Source organism: Myxocyprinus asiaticus, chromosome 40 (assembly GCF_019703515.2).
Source record: "Myxocyprinus asiaticus isolate MX2 ecotype Aquarium Trade chromosome 40, UBuf_Myxa_2, whole genome shotgun sequence".
NCBI classification, from domain to species: domain Eukaryota; kingdom Metazoa; phylum Chordata; class Actinopteri; order Cypriniformes; family Catostomidae; genus Myxocyprinus; species Myxocyprinus asiaticus.
In genome coordinates, this window is record NC_059383.1 from 18,648,233 (window position 1) to 18,671,029 (window position 22,797).

Here is a 22,797-nt window from a genome sequence, read left to right on the forward strand (position 1 = left end):
TCAGTCTACCTCAGCAGAACCATTCTGAGCATGCCAAACACAGAGAGGAGAAAAAGAGTCGATCTGCTGACACGTATTCAGAGTATCAGGCACTCTCGAACTCAGTGTTTGTTTTTTGAGGAATTTTAAACTAAATCATTTTGATGAGCCTGTTGTATTGATTGGCAATCACTGTTGGAAGACTGACAGCTGGTAAGCACATGCTTGATGCCCACCATCTGGTTTGAAATCAAATACTCTCAAAGAACAACATTCCACAGAAATACATACTTGGCATAAGTCACTGTGTAGAAGACTTCTTTGTGCTGTGATCTGAGAAGTTTCAAAGGCAAAACCTCAGGAAATGTTGTTTTTGTACGAAGGAAATGTCTGTTTTTTGCACATTTTAAGTTTACTATTATAGTTTTCATGTTTTTGGAAAAAGTACACTGTATTAAATAAAAAATGTATACATTTAAAGCATGTTAAACCAGAACGGTGTGTTTGCAGGAAGAATCAAGTTGTTGGTAAATTCCAGCAAGTCCATGCTCCAAGAATATCTGTAAGGATCTTGCCAAGATTCCCCATAGTATTAGCATAACTGAGGATCTAACACTTGAGAAAGTAAAACACCAGGATTTTCAGGTATTTTCAGCTCTATGTATCTCTTTGCTAAGTAATGTACTTCTCTCCTTGGATATGGTCTCCATTGCTATAGTCCTTCTCAAAAACAGGACCATAAAAGTATACTCATGAAACATTGAAGGGTTATACTCTGTATTTTAAAGCTACACTATGTTATAATTTTTTGTTAGAAATGAATTTTTTTTTATTAATGAGCAAGTACACCAACACTCCATTTTACAAATCATGTTTTTGCCGTACCCAGATTCACTACGGTAAGCCAAATTACAAACTTCCGTCATTCGTCCGTGCGTGTTTACATCATGTCCGTAAATAAACAAAAGAAGGTCCAGCCATACAGCGTGTGTATATGTGCGGTGATAGGTGTAGTAGTTTGAAGGTGAAAGCTTGTAGCCACAACAAATGAGCAACATTGACCATGGATCATTCAAAAAGGCAACCCTCTGGGGAATCTTCCGGTTTCAAAATAAAGAAACCTCGAACCTTGAAGAGTGTAGTGCAGTAGTTCGTTAGACAGCATTAGCCACTCTAATGGGGCATTTTATAATGGATTGTGGTAATTTCATATTCGAGGAAGGACAATGGGAAAAAAACTTTATGCTGGTAACAGTTCTAATCTCTAAACCAGTTACTACCATGGTTTATTTGTCTGCTAGCTAAGTTGTAATAGTTTGACACTGTTTGACTTTATCTGATATGACTAACAATCAAATGTCATCTTTGCTTAACTTTTGTAGCGCTATTTATTTTAAAACAATAGTTTTCAATAAGTCAAAACAACAAAAGATATGCTACTTACCTGCATAAGGCATAGTTTTCTGATATCCGTATTTTTCTTCCTTTCGTTATTTATTTATTTATTTATTGAGGGGAAGGGGCAAGTTTTGTTGTCGTTAGTGACATTCGCTCTGATAAGATGATCAGAACCATGGAACTATGGTTACACTGGTTCTCCTCAAACCATTAGATTAATCCGCGCAGAAGAGCAGAGCCAGAGCACATCTCACATAATTACCAAAACAATGTTTCTCCGCAGGTAACTTGAAGTTCTATGCTTCAACCGCTAGAGGGCCAAAAGTTACATAGTGTAGCTTTAAATACAATGATACCAAAAATATAATCAATGTCTTTGATTTTAGAGTACATGGCAGAGAATGCTGAAATGTGTTTTGAAAATCCAATGGTAAATCTCATCTTCTATGCAGGTTAATATCTGGTTTTAATTTAACAACATAACAGCTGGTAACTGTATTTTAAAAAAATGTAAAGGGAAATATGGGCTGAAGCATAGTTAAGAATATAAAACATTTGATTGAATGAGAACTTGGTAAGTACCCCAAATTGAAAACTGTCACCACAAAAAAGCAAAGAAATGAAAAATGACAGTCATTAACTTAGCAACTACACTGATTAATTTGAACATTCTAATAGTTCTTTGAATGAAAATAGCCATGCTTCATTCATTTATTTCATTCATTAATAAAAGAATGATTACTCTCAGGGTGTGATCTCTTTCCCATGTCATTGCTTTTAGACTTTTTAAATACACTATATTGCCAAAAGTATTCACTCACCCATCCAAATAATTGAATTCAGGTGTTCCAATCACTTCCATGGCCACAGGTGTATAAAATGAAGCACCTAGGCATGCAGACTGCTTCTACAAACATTTGTGAAAGAATGGGCCGCTCTCAGGAGCTCAGTGAATTCCAGCGTGGTACTGTGATAGGATGCCACCTGTGCAACAAGTCCAGTCGTGAAATTTCCTCGCTACTAAATATTCCACAGTCAACTGTCAGTGGTATGATAACAAAGTGGAAGCGATTGGGAATGACAGCAACTCAGCCACGAAGTGGTAGGCCACGTAAAATGACAGAGCGGGGTCAGCGGATGCTGAGGCGCATAGTGCACAGAGGTCGCCAACTTTCTGCAGAGTCAGTCGCTACAGACCTCCAAAGTTCATGTGGCCTTCAGATTAGCTCAAGAACAGTGCGTAGAGAGCTTCATGGAATGGGTTTCCATGGCCGAGCAGCTGCATCCAAGCCATACATTACCAAGTGCAATGCAAAGCGTCGGATGCAGTGGTGTAAAGCACGCCGCCACTGGACTCTAGAGCAGTGGAGATGCGTTCTCTGGAGTGACGAATCACGCTTCTCCATCTGGCAATCTGATGGACGAGTCTGGGTTTGGCGGTTGCCAGGAGAACGGTACTTGTCTGACTGCATTGTGCCAACTGTGAAGTTTGGTGGAGGGGGATTATGGTGTGGGGTTGTTTTTCAGGAGCTGGGCTTGGCCCCTTAGTTCCAGTGAAAGGAACTCTGAATGCTTCAGCATACCAAGAGATTTTGGACAATTCCATGCTCCCAACTTTGTGGGAACAGTTTGGGGATGGCCCCTTCCTGTTCCAACATGACTGCTCACCAGTGCACAAAGCAAGGTCCATAAAGACATGGATGAGTGAGTTTGGTGTGGAAGAACTTGACTGGCCTGCACAGAGTCCTGACCTCAACCCGACAGAGCACCTTTGGGATGAATTAGAGCGAAGACTGCGAGCCAGGCCTTCTCATCCAACATCAGTGTCTGACCTCACAAATGCGCTTCTGGAAGAATGGTCAAAAATTCCCATAAACACACTCCTAAACCTTGTGGAAAGCCTTCCCAGAAGAGTTGAAGCTGTTATAGCTGCAAAGGGTGGGCCGACGTCATATTAAACCCTATGGATTAAGAATGGGATGCCACTTAAATTCATATGCGTCTAAAGGCAGATGAGCGAATACTTTTGGCAATATAGTGTACATTTCCAGCCAGGTATACAGTGAGGTGCCAGGTGCAGACAGAGCGAGATGTAAGAAGTAGATTACAGATGGGAGTCATTCCATAGAAAGCTGGATCTGTGAAGGGGAAGAGGAGGATGAGGAAGAGCAGAACACCCAGCTGGCAGGAGAACAGGATCATAGGCCTCTGCGGGTGTTGCAAAGCTGAGCCAATGGTCGGAAAACCTATCCAGTTGCAAAATAAGATATTACAATCTAAGATGTGATGCAAGCAGTGGCAATTTCTCAGGGCCAGCAAAGCCTTCTCTGCTGGCATAACATGCCTAATAAATAAATATTTTTTCATCCTTTCATTCTCATTCACCTTTTTGCCTATGTATTTTCAATCGCTTTCCACTCCTAATTCATCTACAAATGAATAGCAAAAAATTTAAAGTTTATCCAATCAGAATTAATCCCTCGATGCTTATAAGCAAAGCGTGTCAGCTGTTTCACAAATCACATGCTCCTTAGCAAAAGCACCAAGTAATTCTGAGCTCCACCCCGTCAGGCCTTCAGAATTTCTGCAGAATCCCTCAACACTGCGATCTCACGCAGGGCATCTAAAGTCAGATTGTCAGATTCATCAGCCAATCAGGTTGATTTATTTGTTCTTGGTGGGTGTGGACTGTAGGATATGTCCCAGTCCAGGCCTTCTAGCTGGCCTTGAGTGACGCAATCATGCTTTAAGTGATGTACGTAATTTGAAAGCGAAGAGCGCGAGATCTTGCTGACGAGACGGCTGTCATCACTGCCTCTTCATCATTAAGAAAGAGATCCTTATGGATTTAAAAACCTGAGATGTTCTGCATGATCATGCAACTGATTAATTAAACAGGAAAAGAGGACTGATTTTCACTTCAAGCAAATTGGTAAGTGCTTTTTGCATTGTTATAGCAACATAAGGAGTTTTCTAAGTGTAAATTAGGCTGCTGGAGCATTTAGCGTTGTATCAAGTTTTGAAAAGTAACCGTGTAAACTTTAAGAAACAAAATGTATTGCAAGCAACATTTAAATCGCAAATATTTTTAGAGCTTTTTCTTCATATTAGACCACCTTGGTTCTGGCTTTTGTGCGTGGACGTGTTTTTAAAATGTCAATTGGTATTATTAGTTGATTGCCACGTAATGCATACGGTGTCTTATTCATTGTGAAACTGTGTTTTCTTAATTGCATGAATCACACTGAAGGCCTAGACTTAAAATGCATGGGCCACCACTGGATGCGAGCTACATAAGAGTTGTATTAATATTTGTCATTGATACTCATCTGTCCTTATGAATATGAAGGCAGTGTAAGCTCCAAACACTGAGGTATAAGTAAATATTACCATCTTGCTTTGTCAACATACCCACGCCAAAGAAGAGCGGACTGATTAAGATGGCAACAGTGGGACCAGTGCATGACACCAACATGGGAATCATGCAAGCTCGAAATACAAATTCCTCTGTCAGTGGGGCCAACACTTGGTTACTCAGCCACCGCAAATCTTTCACACACTTGCTCCAAAACTGAGTATCTGATTGCAGTATTACATTGCAGTGAAAAGTAATAAGCAATATATTCAGATTCAACACACAAATATGCAAAAAGTAATAAATACTTTTAAAAATTATATTTAATTTTCATACTCACTAAAGCCTGCTTTAACATCCTGGAAGAATCCTCTTGGGCTGTCAGTCGCTAGAGGTCCAAGAAAAAGCACCTGTCATCAAGTTAAATAAATAATTCCATAATAATAAGAAAGGGGAGTCACGTGACGCTATGCAAGTGAAGCAGCCTAGTGGTGTTCTCCACTACACTTTGCTACAATTATCCTTTCAGTGAACATTACTCTGTGAGAACCGATTAAGTTTTGATTGTTAAAATGTGCGGAGAGTGTAGGATGTTGAAGAATTCGAAATCGTTGGCCTGTGGGGACATTAAAAAGCATTAATGGTCACACACATCTAACGCCTCTCAAGAGCAAGATGGTGGGGGTCTGGTTAGCAATGACAGCGCGAGGAGTCGAGTGGCACCATGCGAGTGTCGGACGTGTGTACAGCGAGCTCTGCGCACTTTGCTAGTTTTAATACTTTTATGTCATAAACCGGTGAGATTTGATACATTCTGATTCTTAACTGTTCTAGGAAGACAATATGTCAAAGAATTTAAAATCCTCAGGCTCTGGAGACATTAAAAGACACTTATGTTCTCAAGCTGAAACCCCTGAGCAACAGGCCAAAAGCCCAGGACTCAATTTGGCCAGTGTGGTGAAAGAGATTCAGCGTCAACTGTTGAACATGATGGCAATGCTGATGAAGGTCGTTGCTGACTTGGAGGATCTTGCTGTAATACGTCGATCGATCACTGCCATAGAGACGAAATTCACTGAGATGGTTGCAAGAGTGTCGGATGTTGAGAAACGGATCAATTATCTGGAGTCCGAATTGTTGGAATTCCAGAGGACTAAGAAGGCCGAGATATGGTGAAATTCCTAGACGGGCTCTTCCCGAGTCTGCTCGACATAACAGGCCATAAGCTGGGAATCAAGCGAGCTCACAGGGTACCGGCTTGGAGATCAGCAGAAGGAGACAGGCCCCGATCAATTCTGGCCAAATTTCTGAGATCATCCGATAAAGATCTCACGTTACATGAGGCGAGGAGTAAAGGAAGGCTTTCTTGGAAGAACCACAACATTTTCTTGTTCCCAGACTTTGCAAATTCGACAAGAGAGAAACGTGATTGATTCAACGAATGCAAGAAACTCTTATATCAATGGAAGGTCGCTTTTGCACTGATGTTCCCGGCCAAATTGAGAATAGATCCTAAGGATGGCCGCAAAATATTTACATGTCCACAGCAAGTGATGTCCTTCATAAAGTCAATGGAATGAGTAAGTCATTGTGTGATACTCTCTATGCAGCTGAGTGGGCCTGACTCACTGAACATTCACTTGACTGTCCGAAGAAACTGAGCGCCTTATTTATTTCTTTTTGTGCTGTTCCGCCCAGCAGCTGGAGTTTGTTTTGTGGGATAACACTCATTCAGGACAGCTTGTGGATGAATCTGCATGTTCTTTGTAATCATGCCTCCTATTGGTTGGAGTTTGTTCTGTGGAATATTTCTTGCAAAACATTGGAGTGATTAGGGAATTTGTTGCACTCATGTAATAGCCGAGTGGGCCTGACTCACTGAACATTCACTTGACTGTCCGAGGAAACTGGGCACCTTTTTTTTTCTTTTTGTGCTGGTTGCGCCTAGCAGCTGGAGTTTGTTTTGTGGAGGAACACACCTTCGGAACAGTTATGTGGATGAATCTACACGTTCTTTATGCTTATGCCTCTTATTGGCTGGAGTTTGTTTTATAGATTATTTTCTGTTGTGTAATTCTGCCTCACAAAATTTGTATAGAAGCACCGGACTCAAATCCGGCAATCCGACGGCAAAGTTGTCGTGGGGGCTCTCGTAGGCATACAAGGACAGTTTGAGTTTAGAAGGATGGACGCCAGTTGGCACTGTCATGCGCAGGGTTAATGCGCACGTTTTTCTTTTTTCTGTGTTTTTTGTTTGGGGGGATGTTCGGGGTTTGACTGTTGCACTAATGTTGGAATGTATTCGTTATAATTTTATTTTTGACACAATCTATTTTTTCTAATATGTCAAATGTTAATATGAGTGGATCGTCTCTCTTCACGTGGAATGTGAATGGGTTGGGGCACCCCATGAATAGAAGGAAGGTTATTTCTTTTCTTAAATGTAAGAAATATGATATTGTGTTTCTTCAAGAAATGCATCTTTCCCCACAGGAAGCTGAAAAATTTGGGAAGATATGGAGTGGACATGTTTTCTTTAGTGCTGGCTCAAGTAAGAGTAGGGGAGTCAATACATTGATAACTAAGGATCTACAATTCAAATGTCTCAAACAGATTAATGATAAATTAGGAAGAGTCATTATTATTTTAGCAGAAATTCAGGGGCAAAGGTTGATATTGGCTAATATTTACGCACCTAACGCTGATGATCAGGGCTTTTTTTATAGATCTTGAAGGGATGTTGCAAGTCCCTCATTTCATCTGTTGTTGATTGCTCAATTGGAAACATTTTAGTCTCAGATCATGCCCTGGTGTGTTTAGAGGTGTTACATATGAAGAAAAGAAAATCATATAGTTGGCGCTGTAATGTATCCCTTTTGCAAAATCCTGAATTCCAACAAATATTAAAGGCTGAAATCAGTGTTTATATGGAGACCAACTGGTCCTCAGTATCCTCTGTGGGCATGGCTTGGGAGGCACTTGAGGTGGTTCTTAGGGGTCGGATCATACAGTATGCCTCATTCACCAAAAAATCCAAAGCACGAGAACCCGTGGAGTTGGAAGGGAATATTAAAAGTGCCGAGGCAGAGCTGAAGTGCAGAATGTCGTCTGATGGCCTCAGAGAACTGACCCAATTGAAATACAGATATAATACCATTGTGTCGCGGAAGACCATCATACTTTGAGTCAGGGGACAAGCCAGGGAAGCTTTTGGCTAGATATATAAAGCAGAGAGAGTCTTTTTCTACCATTCCCTCAGTGAAATCTGCTGGTGGTGAAATATTTACCTCGGCCATTGATATTAATAATGCTTTTAAAGAATTCTATCTTGATCTCTATAGTTCCACGTCTTCGTCTACTGATGAAGATATTAGAAACTTTGTGGAACCATTAGATCTCCCTAAACTTACGACTGAGCAAAACAATTCTCTTGATTTTGAGATAAACTTGGAGGAGCTTGATGAGGTAATTAATGCCTTGCCTACAGGCAAGGCTCCGGGGCCAGATGGCTTTGCCGCTGAATTTTTTTGATCTTATGCTACAGAACTGGCTCCACTTTTGTTAGAAGTTTATAAGGGATCATTAAAGAATGGAAAGCTTCCGCCAACCATGACACAAGCCTGGATCAGTGTGATTCTTAAAAAGGACAAAGATCCAAGCGAGTGTAAATGTTACCATCCAATTTCCCTGATCCAACTAGGCGTAAAAATATTGTCAAAAATTTTGGCTAACCAATTAAGTAAAGTTATGACATCTCTTATATATATAGATCAGGTGGGGTTTATTCGGGGCCGCAGCTCTTCTGATGACATTAGGCGTTTCAGCAATATCAGGTGGTCAGTGGCAAATGATCAGACTCCAGTCGCTACCATCTCACTTGACGCCGAAAAGGCGTTTGATATGGTAGAATGGGATTATGTTTTTAAGATTTTGGAAATATACGGTTCGGGAATACTTTTACTGGATGGATTAAGTTACTTTATAGACACCCAGTAGCGGCGGTACAAACAAATGGATTAATCAGATTACTTTACTCTGGACAGGGGCACCCGGCAGGGTTGCCCTCTTTCCACATTATTGTTCTGTCTTGCCCTGGAACCATTAGCAGCCACGATAAGTAAGGAAGATGATTTTCCAGGGGTGGTAGTGGGAGGTATGGCGCATAAGCTTTTGCTTTACGCAGATGATATTTTATTATTCGTCTCCGACCCCACTAGATCTATGCCTTGCCTCCACAGAATTATTAATTCCTTTTCTAAGTTCTCAGGATACAGAGTCAATTGGTCTAAACTAGAAGCTTTGGCTCTGACAGCGTACTGCCCAGTAACAACTTTTCAGCCAGGCGCCTTCCAGTGGCCTAAATCGGGCATTAAGTATTTGGGCATTTTGTTCCCAGCAAATTTGTGTGATTTAGTTAGAGTTAATTTTGACCCCTTAATAAAAAGGTTTTTGAGCGATGTGGGCAGGTGGGCTTCATTATATATATCTATGATTGGGAAGGTTAATGTTATTAAAATGAATTGTATTCCAAAATTCAACTACCTGCTACAGTCTCTCTCTGTAGATGTCCCCCTCTCTTATTTCAAGCAATTTGATAGTATAGCAAAGTCCTTCATTTGGAATGGAAAGCGTCCCAAATTACATTTCAATAAGTTACATAGGAGGACTGAAAAAGGTGGGCTAGGCCTACCCAAGATTTTGTTTTATTATTATGCATTTGGCCTCAGACATTTGGCTCATTGGTCACTTCCACCTGAGAGAGCCCCTCCCTGGTTTTGTATTGAACAGGAAGTTCTTGCCCCTATTTTGCCATTGCTAAGCCTTTCTATTAAACTAACCGGAGAAGTTAAGTCACACCACGTTATCTCGCATTTGCACGTGGTATGGACAAAAGTGTCCAGAGTGTTTAATTCGGACATTTATTTAAATATCGCCTCGAGCATATGGATCTACCCAAAATTACGTATTAATAAGTCCCCTTTCTGCTGGTCAGAGTGGATTGTGACAGAGGTTAATACGCTCGGTGACCTATGTGAGAGTAGAGTGTTGAGATCTTTTGAAAATATGGTTCAACATTTTAGGATTCCCAGATCTCAGTTCTTTAAGTATTTACAGCTGCGCCACCTGCTCTGTATTATTTTGGGGGGTAGCATACACCCCCCTAAAGTGGTTGATACTCTGGAAGTGGTGATTACTGCATTTGGAAAAGGCCATGAGGCATCAGTGTATTACTCCCTGCTAATTTAGAGTCTGGGGGACGGAGCTTCAACTTCTCTAAAGAGATTATAGGAGAAAGATCTAAACTTGGTATTGGAGGTGGGAGTGTGGGCTAGGATTCTAAAAAACATCAAGTCTACATCTAGAGATGCAAGGGTGCACCTTATGCAATTTAAGGTCTTAAGGACACACCCACCTGCTGGCGATGCCAATCAGAAGATGGGGACACAACCCATGTTTTTTGGTGGTGTGTTTAGATACAAGAATTTTGGTTGAGGGTTCAGAATTTTATGAGTGATGTATTGGGTACTCAAATCTCATTTTGCCCCAGACTCTGTATTTTAGGTGATGGGGTGGTCATTGATGTAGGGGATAAGTACATGAAGAATTGGGCCCTGGCCGGTGTTATGATAGGCAGACAGGTCATCCTTAGGGGATGGAAGTTGGCTGGAGCGCCCTCTTTTCGTGAGTGGTATGCGGAGATGGGCAGGGTAGCGACATTTTAAGATTTGTCACATAGAAGGCTAGGCAACATAGATCTATTCAATAAGAAATGAGGAAGTGTGGAGCCGAGGAGGGCGGGGCCGGGTTGGAATGAGACACACCCGGTCCCCAATCAGCCTGATGGGGCGCGCGAGGGATAAAGGCGGCCGGGGACGACAGTTCGGGAGAGAGAGAATTACAGACAGCTGTGCTGTGTTTTTAGTTGTGTGTTTTTGGTTGGGTTTTTGTTTAATAAATTGTTATTTAAGTTGTCAAGCCGGTTCTCGCCTCCTCCTTTCCTCAAAACCCCCTTACACTGGTGCCGAAACCCGGGAAGGAGGAGGGATTCCCGTCGCAGAGTCTCTCGAACTGTCGTCCCCGGCCGCCTTTATCCCTCGCGCGCCCCATCAGGCTGATTGGGAACCGGGTGTGTCTCATTCCAACCCGGCCCCGCCCTCCTCGGCTCCACAGGAAGCTATTTAGCCTTTTTAGAAGGCTCTCGGGGAGGGGCAGTGGAGGGAGACTTGTTGTTTTAAATGTGTGTGTTGTAACCTTTTTTTTTTTTGCTTTTGAACGTCTCCTTTATATATATATATATATATATTCTACTGTTTTGTTTGACATTGTCAGTTGGCATTTGAACACTGGGGTGTCTGTTTGTGTTGGGTGTAGGGGTTAATGTTCAGGGGGAAGGGTTGTGAATTTATATAATGTGATTCCAAATATTCTCTGTTTTTAATTTTTTTTTATTTGTTATATGGAATCAATAAAATTGTTAATAACAAAAAAAAAATATTAAAAACTGGAAAAATGATGCAACATTTAAAATGATTTCGACATGTAACTTGAACAGTTTGTTTAAAGATTTTAATTGTATTTTCAGTTATCAATATAGATCGTGGAAGGGAAAAAGAGGATGGTGTGCATCCCTCCAAACCTTCTTCCCAGCTTTCTGTAGAGTGGAAAAAATAATATAACAGACATTTACTTAAACACAGTAATGCACTTTATTTAAAATTTGTAATAAGAATTCATAATTACCTCTATTGTTGGAATAATCAGCCTCTCATTGCTATTGAATGATTCAATTTGCTGCATGTCATCTTCAGATAATTTAAAATCAAACATCTGTGTGTAAGGGAGAAAATGACAAAACTTTTTGAATAATGAGTACATTTACAATAAAATGCATTGTGGTTTTTCTTAAAAAAAAAAAAAAAAAAAAAAAGGAATGACAGTGCTCCTCAGGATGTAGATCAAGATAATGCGAAAATGTATGCAGTGCTAACGAAAATCTCGACCGACATGGAGGGCCTCACGGAAATACATCGAGAGATCACATCTAAGGAGGCTAAACTTTCTGCCCTGATCACAGGAATGGACAAGGCTGAAATGCTAATCGAGTATCTGGAAGTATCCAGAAAAGAGCTGCAGACTAACCAAATCTGATATGGATCAAGTATTGGAAAAATTAGAGGATATGGAAAATCAAAGCAGATGTAATAATGTTTGTTTCGTTGGAATCCCAGAGGGAAAGGAAGGTTAAGATATGGTTAAGTTCCTGGAAGAGCTTATTCAAAATTTGTTCGACACAGCAGGCTGTCATCTGGAAACAGAGCTCTCGGTCAGCTTCCCAGAGCGGGTGACAGACCCCGATCCATACTAGCAAGATTCTTGCGTTTGGCAGACAGATACTTTGTTTTACGTGCGGCGAGGAATAAAGGCAAGTTGTGCTGGGAGGATTACAACATTATGGATTTTCCGGACTTTGCAAGTGTTACACTAGCGAAACGGGAGAGAGTAAGAAATTACTTCATGCACAGGATGTGAACTTCACTTTTCTTTTCCCGGCTAAACTGAGAATTGATGCCAAGGACGGACGTAAGACTTTCACATGCCCACGAGAAGCTATGGCTGTCATTAAATCAATGGAGTAAGTGGGTGGCTTTGCCAGCACTGAATCAGCGGGACTACACATTGTGCATTTTGCTGATGTGGTCTGAGAGGGTTTGTTATGCGGTTGGTTACCCACTGTCTATCTCTCTCAATCTACTTTTTTAAATTATTATTTTCTCTTTTCCTTTATTGGCTTATTGTTGAGATTATTTGTTCATTTTGTGGGTTTGATGTTGTTATTTACTAGGCCTATTTAATTGAAAACCGTGTGCAGTTCAATTGTATGGTGTATGTTTAAAAAAAAAAAAAACATCGGACTGAAGTAATCTTGTTGCAATGGTGTCGTGGAGGGTCTCGTGAGCATGCATGGACCGTCGGATTTCCAGGGGATAGACACCAGTTGGGACTGTTATGCACGAGGTTGAAGTGCTTTTTTTTTTCTTTTCTATGGGTTATTAAGGATTTTGTGGTTACATCAATGTTGAATCGTGGTTTATATCATTTAGCCTTGGGTACACAATGTTTCTATGCATGTCGATATGTCACACTTTAATATAGTTAAAATGTTTCTCTCCACATGGAATGTTAATGGGCTAGGGACCCTATAAAAAGAAGGAAGGTTATATTTTTCTTAAGCATAAACAATGTTATATAGTATTCCTTCAAGAAGTGCACCTTTCTCCACAGGAAGCTGAAAAACTTGGCAGGGCATGGGGTGGGCATGTGTTTTGCAGTACTGGTTTGAGTAAGAGCAGGGGAATCATCACACTGATAAGTAAGTGTGGTGGTGGGGGCTTGGTGAAGCGCCGGTTGTGAATGGAGAGCGAGATCAGGAGATGAGAACGTAAGGATCATCACCTGGCAATTATTGTCTCTAACAGCTGTTTGTCATTGCAGTGAGAGTCGAGACGGGCTTTAAGAGTGAGCCAGACACCAGTCCCAGGAGAGAGTTACGAGACATGAGCTGGAGAAAGACTGTGTGAATTTATGTCTGCTGAAAAGCGTAGTTTCTGAGTGTGATCACTAAAAAACGTAAATATTGAGTTTCAAAGAAATAAAACATACTGTTTGAGTTGGATTCATCGTCTCCCTCTTCCTCCTTTTCCCTAACTGTAAACATTGTTACAGTAAACATTTACAATTCAAATGTCTCAAACAGATCAAAGATAATTTAGGAAGAGTCATTATTTTTTGGCTGGAATACAGGGGCAAAATCTTATTTTGGCTAATATTTATGCACCTAATGCTGATGATCAGAACTTTTTTATAGATCTTGAGGGAAAATTACAAGCAGCTGGGATCCTTCGTGATATGGTTTTGGGTGGAGACTTCAATCTTTTAATGGATCCAGTCCTTGATCATAGTGATGGTGTGTAGACCCTTTAGAGCAACGTTGACACTACAGAGAATGTGTAAAAATCTTGGTCTTACAGACATTTGGAGACTCCTGAATCCATCTGGGAGAGACTAAAAAATTTTTTCATCAGTTCATAAGATTTACTCTAGAATAGATTTTTTTTTTATATATCTAAGTCACTTATTCTATCTGCCACTGACTGCTCAGTTGGGAATATTTTAGTTTCAGATCATGCTTTGGTGTGTTTAGAGATGTTGCCGCATATAGAGAAAAGACAATCATATAGATGGTGCTTTAATACATCCCTTATGCAGGACCCAGCATTTCAACAAATGTTAAAGACAGAAGTCAATGTTTATGTAGAAACCAATTGGTCCTCAGTGTCCTCTGTGGGCGTGGCATGGGAGGCACTTAAGGCAGTTCTTAGGGGATGGATCATACAATATGCCTCATTCATTAAAAAAAAAAAGCACAGGAATTCATAGAATTGGAAAAGAGCATTAAAAGTGCTGAAACAGAGCTGAAGTGCCAATTGTCATCAAACGATCTTAAAAAATTGACTCAGCTAAAGTATAGGTACTATACTATTTTGTCACAGAAGGTAAAGTTTTGGTTATTCAGGGCAAGACAGGCATACTTTGAGTTGGGGGACAAAGCAGGGAAACCCTGGCCAGATACATAAAACAGAGAGAGGTTTTTTCCACCATTACTTCAGTGAAGTCTTCTGGAGGAAATATATTTACTTCTGCCACAGATATTAATAAAGCCTTTAAAGGTGCTATATGTAATATTTTTATTGTACTAAATCATAAAATTACCATAATATGTCATTAGAGAATTAGGAAACATGCTAAGTTGAAATACTGGCTTCTCCGATAACAATGCTACAGCCAGTATATTCTACTTTGAAGTTTCCATTCCGGGCCGGAATTTCTGTTTATGTTTTGGCCTGTGTGATCCCGCCCACTGCCCACTCACCAATAGTATTTCGACACCGCTGGGTTGCCAGAATTTGAAGAAGTTTGCAGGTAAACAACACTGCATGCTGCTGCCATGGAAGCCAGCAAACAAACTGGATCAGAGATAACAGATTCCACCCGACCTAAAAAGCCTTGCCATCCATCTAAAAACCACCATGACCAGAGGTGTAGTAAAACAAGGATAAATATTGGAGATGCCTTTGGAAGATGGAAACAGCTTAAAGCCCAGAAATTATTTAAAACGGATGCTGAGTTGGCTAATTTGTGTGTCAACATTCTGGCAGTCTTCGAGTCTGGGGCGGGGCAGACAACTCTCCAATTTTTTTAATTTGGACTGCAGTACCCATTTCAAACGCTTGTTGTCAATCTTACATATAGCACCTTTAAAGAATTATATTTCGATCTTTATAGTTCCACATCCACGTCTACCGATAAGGATATTAGCAGCTTCATAGAGCCATTAGAACTCCCTAAATTAACAAGTGATCAAAAATAATTTCTTGAGTCAGATATTACTTTGGTGGAGTTTGTTAAGGTAATTAAAGCCTTGCCAACAGGTAAGGCACTGGGGCCAGATGGTTTTGCTGCAGAATTTTTTAGATCTTATGTCACAGAACTGGCTCCACTTATGTTAGAAGTTTACACAGAGTCATTAAAGAAAGGTGAACTACCGCCAACCATGACGCAAGCCCCGATTGGTCTCATTCATAAAAAGATAAAGACCCAAATGAGTGTAAAAGTTATCATCCAATTTCCCTGATCCAGTTAGATGTGAAAATGTTGTCTAAAATTCTGGCTAATCGATTAAGTCGAGTAATTACATCTATTATACATATAGATCAAGTGGTCTATATTCGTGGTCATAGTTCTTCTGATAATATTAGACGTTTTATAAATATTATGTGGTCAGTAGTGAATGATCAGGCCCCGATCGCTGCCATCTCACTTGACACTGAGAAGGTGTTTGATAGGGTGGAATGGGACTATCTTTTTAAGATTTTGGAAATTTACGAGTTTGGGACACTTTTATTGGTTGGATTACGTTTCTTTATAATCAACCGTTAGTGGCAGTGCAAAATAATGGATTCATTTAAGATTATTTTTCTCTTGGTAGGGGAACCCGGCAAGGCTGTCCTCTCTCCCCTTTATTGTTCTGTCTTGCCCTGGAACCATTTGCAGCCACAATAAGAAAAGAGGATGATTTTGCTGGCATTGTAGCAGGAGGTGTGGTGCATAAACTACTACTTCACATAGATGATATATTATTATTTGTCTCAGACCCTAGTAGATCAATGCCTAGCCTCCATAATATTATTAATTCTTTCTCCAAATTTTCAGTATACAGGGTGAATTGGTCTAAATTGGGAGCTCTTGCTCTGACAGCATATTGCCCTGCAATGGCATTCCAACCTTGTGCCTTTCAATGGACTAAGCAAGGCATTAGGTATTTAGGTATTTTATTTCCAGCAAATTTGAGAGATTTAGTTAGGTAATTTTGACCCATTAATTAAAAGGTTCTCGCATGATGTGGATAGGTGGGCTTCACCACATTTGTCTATGGCAGGGAAGGTCAATGTTATAAAAATTAATTGTATACCCAAATTCAATTATCTACTACAGTCTCTCCCTCTAGAAGCTCCTCTTTTTAATTTTTAAAAATTTGATAGAATATCTTAGTCTTTTATATGGTAAACATCCGTAAATTTCAGTAAGTTATATAGACCAATTGACAAAGGAGGTTTAGGCCTCCACAAAAAATACTTTATTACTATGCTTTTAGTCTCAGACACCTGGCCCATCGGTCTCTTCCAGCTGAGAGAGCCCCTCCCTGGTACAACATTGAACAGGTGGTCTTTGCCCCAATCTCACCATTGCAAAGTCTTTCTATCAAACTGCCTAGAGAAGTAAAAATGCATCCCATTATTTCACACTTACATGCAGTATGGACAAAGGTTACTTACCTAAATGTTTCCTCAAGCATATGGCTGAACCACAAATTGTGTATTAACAAGTTCCCCTTTTGCTGGAAAGAATGGATCGAGAGGGGTGTTGCTACACTTGGTGACCTTTATGAAAATGGAGCTTTGAAATCACTTGAAAATATAACACAGCAATTTGGGATTTCTAGGTCTCAATTTTTCAGGTATTTACAGTTGCGCCATCTACTTTGTACTAGTTTTGAGGGTAGTACACAGTCCCCTAAAGCTGCAGACACTCTCTCTATGGTGCTCACAGCCTTTGGAAAGAGTCATGAAGTGTCAGTGTATTATTCCTTGTTAATTCAGAGTCTTGGTGACTGGGACTTAACAGCTGTTAAGAGGTTATGGGAAAGAGATCTGAACTTGGTATTGGAGGATGTGGAGTGGGAAAGAATTGTGAGATTTAAAAAAAAACTATGTCTAGGAGGGGCCTGGGTAGCTCAGCGAGTAAAGACGCTGACTACCACCCCTGGAGTCACGAGATCGAATCCAGGGCGTGCTGAGGGACTCCAGCAAGGTCTCCTAAGCAACCGAATTGGCCTGGTTTCTAGGAAGGGTAGAGTCACATGGGGTAACCTCCTCGTGGTCGCTATAATGTGGTTCGCTCTCAGTGGGGCGCATGGTGAGTTGTGCGTGGATGCCGCGGAGAATAGCGTGAAGCCTCCACGCGCTATGTCTCCATGGTAACGCACTCAACAAGCCACTTGATAAGATGCACGGATTGATGGTCTCAGACGTGGAGGCAACTGAGATTCGTCTTCCGCCACCCAGATTGAGGCAAGTCACTACGCCACCATGAGGACGTAGAATGCATTGGGAAGTGGGCATTCCAAATTGGGGAGAAAAAGGGGAGAGAAAAAAAACTGTCTATTCAGTTTAAGATTTTGCATCAATTGTTTAGACTTGGTTTAAAAGACACACCTACCTGCTGGCAATTTCAGTTGGAGCATGGAGACATAGACCATGCTCTGTGGTTTTGCGCTAAGATTCAAGAATTCTGGGCAAGAGTCCAGAATTTTATCTGTGAGGTTTTACATACATAATGTTTTACATAATTTCATTCTGCCCCAGACTATGTATATTGGATGATGAGGTGGTTATTAAAGTTGGTGACAAATATACAAAAATCTGGGTCCAAACTAGTGTAATGATTGGCAGACAAATAATTCTTAGAGGATTGAAGTCAATTGGCGCCCCCTCATTTCAAGAGTGGTTCACCGAATTGGGTAGGGTGACGGCATTTGAAAAGATGTCATATAAGCGGCTTGGCAGATTGGACTCATATGGTAAGAAATGGGACAGATATTTGTCCTTTTCTTAGAGGGCTCACAGTGAGGACCATATGGAGAGAGACAAAATTGTGGTAGTAATTGTGGATTTCGTTCTTTGTAGATTTCTTTCTTTTCCCTTTGTTTGTTGATTTTTATATGTTTGATTATCTCAAATATTTGTTTTTGTTTGTTTGTTTATATGTGTGGTGGTGAATGGTGGCCAGAACTTTGGACCTCCAAAAAGGACATAAAGGCAGCATAAAAGTAATACATAAGACTCCAGTGGTTACATCCATGTCTTCTGAAGCGATATAATAGGTGTGGGTGAGAAACAGATTCATATTTAAGTACTTTTTTTTACTGTAAATCTACTTTCTCACAATCCGCCTATGCATGTTCACGAGAGTTCTGCTACTGTTTTTTGCTGATTCGCATTTTTCGTGCATATTGCCACCAGCTGGGCGTTTGAGCTAATATGATTTATTTATTCTTTTCCTTTGCTTTATCCCTCCCTTTTTTTCTTTATTCTGCCCAGTAGGTGGCGATATGTACGAACAATGCAAATTGGCAAAAAAACTTGGTCCTCTCATGAACATGCATAGGAGGGCTGTTGAAAGTATAGATCTGTAGTAAAAAATGACTTGTTTTTCACCCACACCTATCATATCGCTTTTTAATATATGGATTTAACAACTGGAGTCGAATGGATTACTTTTATGCTGCCTTTATGTGCATTTTGGATGATCAACGTTCTGGCCACCATTCACTTGCATTAGCCGTTTTTCCACTATCGTCCCAGTGCGAGCCAGGGCTATCAGTTGTCCAGCGGGGGCCAATAGCCTCAGACGTCGAGCCGCGATGCCAAAATCAATCTGTGTTTCAACCATCGTGCCAATAGCCCAACAGCGATGCCCTAAAACCCGCCCTTAATATGCCGCCCATTTCACAAGCAAGAGGGAAGCTCAAGCTTGATAGTGGAAATGCGGCTATTGAATGAATCAACAGAGATGTTGATTCATTCAAGCTGAGATGTTCTTTTAAAAGTCGTTGTTTGTGTTCAGCAGAAGAAAGATAGTCATACACATCTGGGATGGCCTGAGTGTGAGTAAATGATGAGAGAATTTAAATTTTTGGGTGAACTATTCCTTTAATGTGAGAATTTTCATTTTTGTGTAAACTATCCTTTTAACTTACCAATAGTGACTAGAAGGACAGAGGTACTTAAGCTGTGGAAAAGTTTCTGGTTCAGTGCTTGCCTGCTTGGTGATAGATTTGGATTTTTTTTTCTTTTTCTTTTTTTCTTAGGTAACCAATAAAAGGTAAAGTAAACCTTTTGGTTTGCTGGCCTGATTCTTAACCAGCAGACAACCAGTATCCCTTTTATTGTACATCTCCATGCATTACAAAAATAGAAGAAGATTAGAGAGTGGATAGCATTAACATTACCATTTTAAGAGTTAGTGGCAGCAGAGCGGCAGGCACAAAGCCCTCTAAACAAAAGCCCAGAAGTGCCAAAAAGGGTGGACTTGGCTGTGAGAAGTCCAAATATACCCCATATCAAAGAAGAGAAGCATTTTGGGGTACTAGTATCTGATTAAGTTGTTCAAAATAAATTCTCAATTTGAAAATGATCAATGAATTGGTGAAAATTAAATGAGATGGTGAATAGCATATGAGGCACTCTGGCAGCCCACACACTCACCCTGTCTTTTATTGAATGTGTCCATGCCCATACAACCAGTGGAGAAACAGCTGACACACAGAACACTGGTTAAATGCTTCTTTATTGTGTTTGGGTGATCCCTAAAGAATGTACACAACAGTATATAGGATCATATCAACATTTTAAAACTGCATCAGCTCCATTAATTATCTACATTTAGAGAAATAGAAGGACAGTGCTTTGTTTAAGTACAGACACATTTTCACCTGGGTAAGTTGCTCCTCCATACATACAAACAGCCAAGAAATAAACAGGGAATAACAGATATGCAACATTCTCCCTCAGATGTTTTTGAGTGGATGTTGTTCTTGACTGATAACGTTGGCCGTTATTCCAGAGAACCATCTTCTAACATCCTGAGCAGACAGAAGATAATGAGTTTAGGCTGCTTTCAGACCATGACCTAGTCTCAGTTGTCCAATAGTGTGGTATTATTTTAGCATACTTTCTTCTGTTAAGCTAGCTTATATATGGATGTATTTATCAACTATTCATAAAGCAATTAAATGATAAGTAATGGTTTAAAATAATTGTGGTGTATATAGACTGATTTTGGGGGGGGGGGGGGGTTGTTTTTGCAAATTTTTTCCCCAGGAATGTTAGGTGGCTCAGACTGATTTAGATATTTACAAGCTATTTGGAGACAGGCATTACGTTTTATTTTGAAGTAAATGTTCAGGCCTCTAAAAGTCATAATAGGTTGTTGAGAGGTTGACAGTAGGGGTTGCGTTAACCGAAAATTTACCGATTTACCGATTTTTTTGAAAGATTGATGGAAATTTTTAAATGCTGTCTGTCATTTTGACAGATGAAAAATAAGAAAACATATTCACCTAGTGTATCAGTTTTGACTACACTGTGAACCTGTGCATTTTCAGATCGGACGGTTATTTCATTTAAAAGCCAAGTTTTAAAATTTTTTTAGCGCAGTGGTTGATAATATGAACAAATGCAATATATATATATATATATATATATATATATATATATATATATATATATATATATATACACACACACACACACACACACACACACACTTAATAATATCAAACAAACGATAAAGAGGACATCTCGACCTGTAACAAAATCAACATTCTAAACAACACTGATCTTATGCACGCTAGCGCCATCTTTGATTTTTAATGGAAATGACAACGAGGCTGTGAGGGGTAGATGTACAGTCTCTTCAAAGGGCTGTACTGCAGTTTAAAGTGTTTTTGATCAAATATATGTCCAAGAACATTCAGTATACAAAGAACTATAGACAACATGAGTTGTGGGAAATCAGATGTGATCTAGGAGTAGGGTTGCCACCCGTCCTGTAAAATACGGAATCGTCCCGTATTTAAAGATACAATTATGCGTCCCATATCGAATCAATACGGGCCGCGATTTGTCCCGTATTTAAGCTGGTCAGATGGTGAAATCGTTTCAGGTCGCTAATTTAACATTGATATAAGTTGGAAAATGTGCCTATGGTGGGTAAAGGACCGTCCGAAAAGTCCACAAATTGTGCTAAAACTGTGGATTTTGTTTTTTCTATATAAATGTTCAGTAAGATCAAACAATGTATGAATACAATCACTGAGTCATAAAGACAAGTACAGGTGAAGGAAGAAAAATATATATATATATGTATAAACCAACCAAAATGTATACATAAATAAGATAAAGGAGACAAATAATCGAAAAGATACAAATACCTATATTGTTAACACATATATATATATATATATATATATATATATATATATATATATATATATATATATATATATATATATATATATAAAAAAATAAAAATCTTTTATAAGTCAGGGGTCAGGAAAGTTCTAATTTCAGCATATAAGAAAGGGTATAACATTTTTATTAATAACGCATATTAACTCCTAACCCATTTATTGCTAAAACTGTGGAGGATGTGATTAGGAGCCGTGCCCAACCCCCGCATTTAAGTGTCCCTTATTTTAAAATTTCAAAAGTGGCAACCCTATCTAGCAGCTTTATACAGCTTTATACCGTTCGTGCCATTGAAGAGATGATGGTAAGTCTCTCCCTCACAGCCTTGTTGTCATTCCCATTAAAAATCAAAGATGGCGCTAGAGTGAATAATTTTGCCTCAGAATGTACCCGCCAAAATCGGCATGCTGTGAAGTCAGCAGTTATAAGCATGGAAAGCCGCGAATTTCAAAACTAGGTAAGACACAAATTAGAATTTAACTTAAAATTCGTTGCATCCATATAACGTGGCTCACTCCCTCACTTTTATCTTCTGCATTTTTTTTTATATTTTCTTTCAAGCACGCGCATGTCCATTATGGCCAGTTTTCACGATCGTGTGGGCAAATCCAACCATCTCTTTTGTTACAGTTTGTCCACAGGACTTGTATTTTGAAAGATAATAGTGTTGGCGGCCTGTTGGAGTACCGTATCCGCTTTCACACTGTTCTTTAAACACTTTCGGCATGGCTGCGGACAGCACTATGTCTAACGGTCAGGAAACCGCCTCCCTGAATGGCGAGCCCGCGCTCAAGCGTTCCCGGGAAAGCGGAGGGGTGGAATCTCTGCGGATTCCGCGGGAGCCTCAGAATAAAGTGACGGTAGTGCTGGGCGCTCAGTGGGGAGATGAGGGGAAGGGGAAAGTGGTCGACCTCTTGGCTATGGACGCCGACATTGTTTGCAGATGCCAGGTGGGGGACCGTCCTCTCAATTCGTCCGAGTCATTGTTTGTTCATGAAATTTTTCATACTTTATGCTGTATGCTTTATACTTCTAAAACCAACTTCTGATTCTTACGCACGTGCTAGTGTTAATAACAACTTTTTGTTGTCAGGGAGGAAATAACGCGGGACACACAGTGGTGGTCGACTTGGTGGAATATGATTTTCACTTGCTGCCGAGTGGCGTTCTCAACAAAAAGGCCATTTCTTTCATTGGTATGTTTTGTTTGAACTTATTATGAATAACATGTTGCATTACTGCCCTCTAGTTTATCTAACTCTGGTTCCTTTTTTAGTATGCATGTACATTTCCACCTCAGATTTCCTCAAACTGAAAGTAGCATTGTTGAGTGCATCCTCTGAACACGTCAGCTCAAGTGGTCCATTGTTGTCTCTTTGTACTGATCTCATTTCATTGTTTTGCATGAAACAATGA

The 22,797-nt window shown here is 40.0% G+C and overlaps 1 protein-coding gene and 1 pseudogene across 1 annotated transcript in view; one reads left to right on the plus strand and one right to left on the minus strand.

The window, feature by feature from the left end:
* LOC127430538 (CAAX prenyl protease 2-like) lies at positions 1–22,108 on the minus strand (annotated as a pseudogene).
* The window catches only part of LOC127430483 (adenylosuccinate synthetase isozyme 2-like), a 7,472-nt gene continuing 6,745 nt past the window's right edge, over positions 22,071–22,797 (plus strand). The window contains exons 1-2 of the mRNA XM_051680287.1: positions 22,071–22,331; positions 22,475–22,577. Coding sequence (XP_051536247.1) covers positions 22,107–22,331; positions 22,475–22,577 — 328 coding nt within the window. The 5' untranslated portion in view covers positions 22,071–22,106. The remainder of the gene's footprint in view (positions 22,332–22,474; positions 22,578–22,797) is intronic.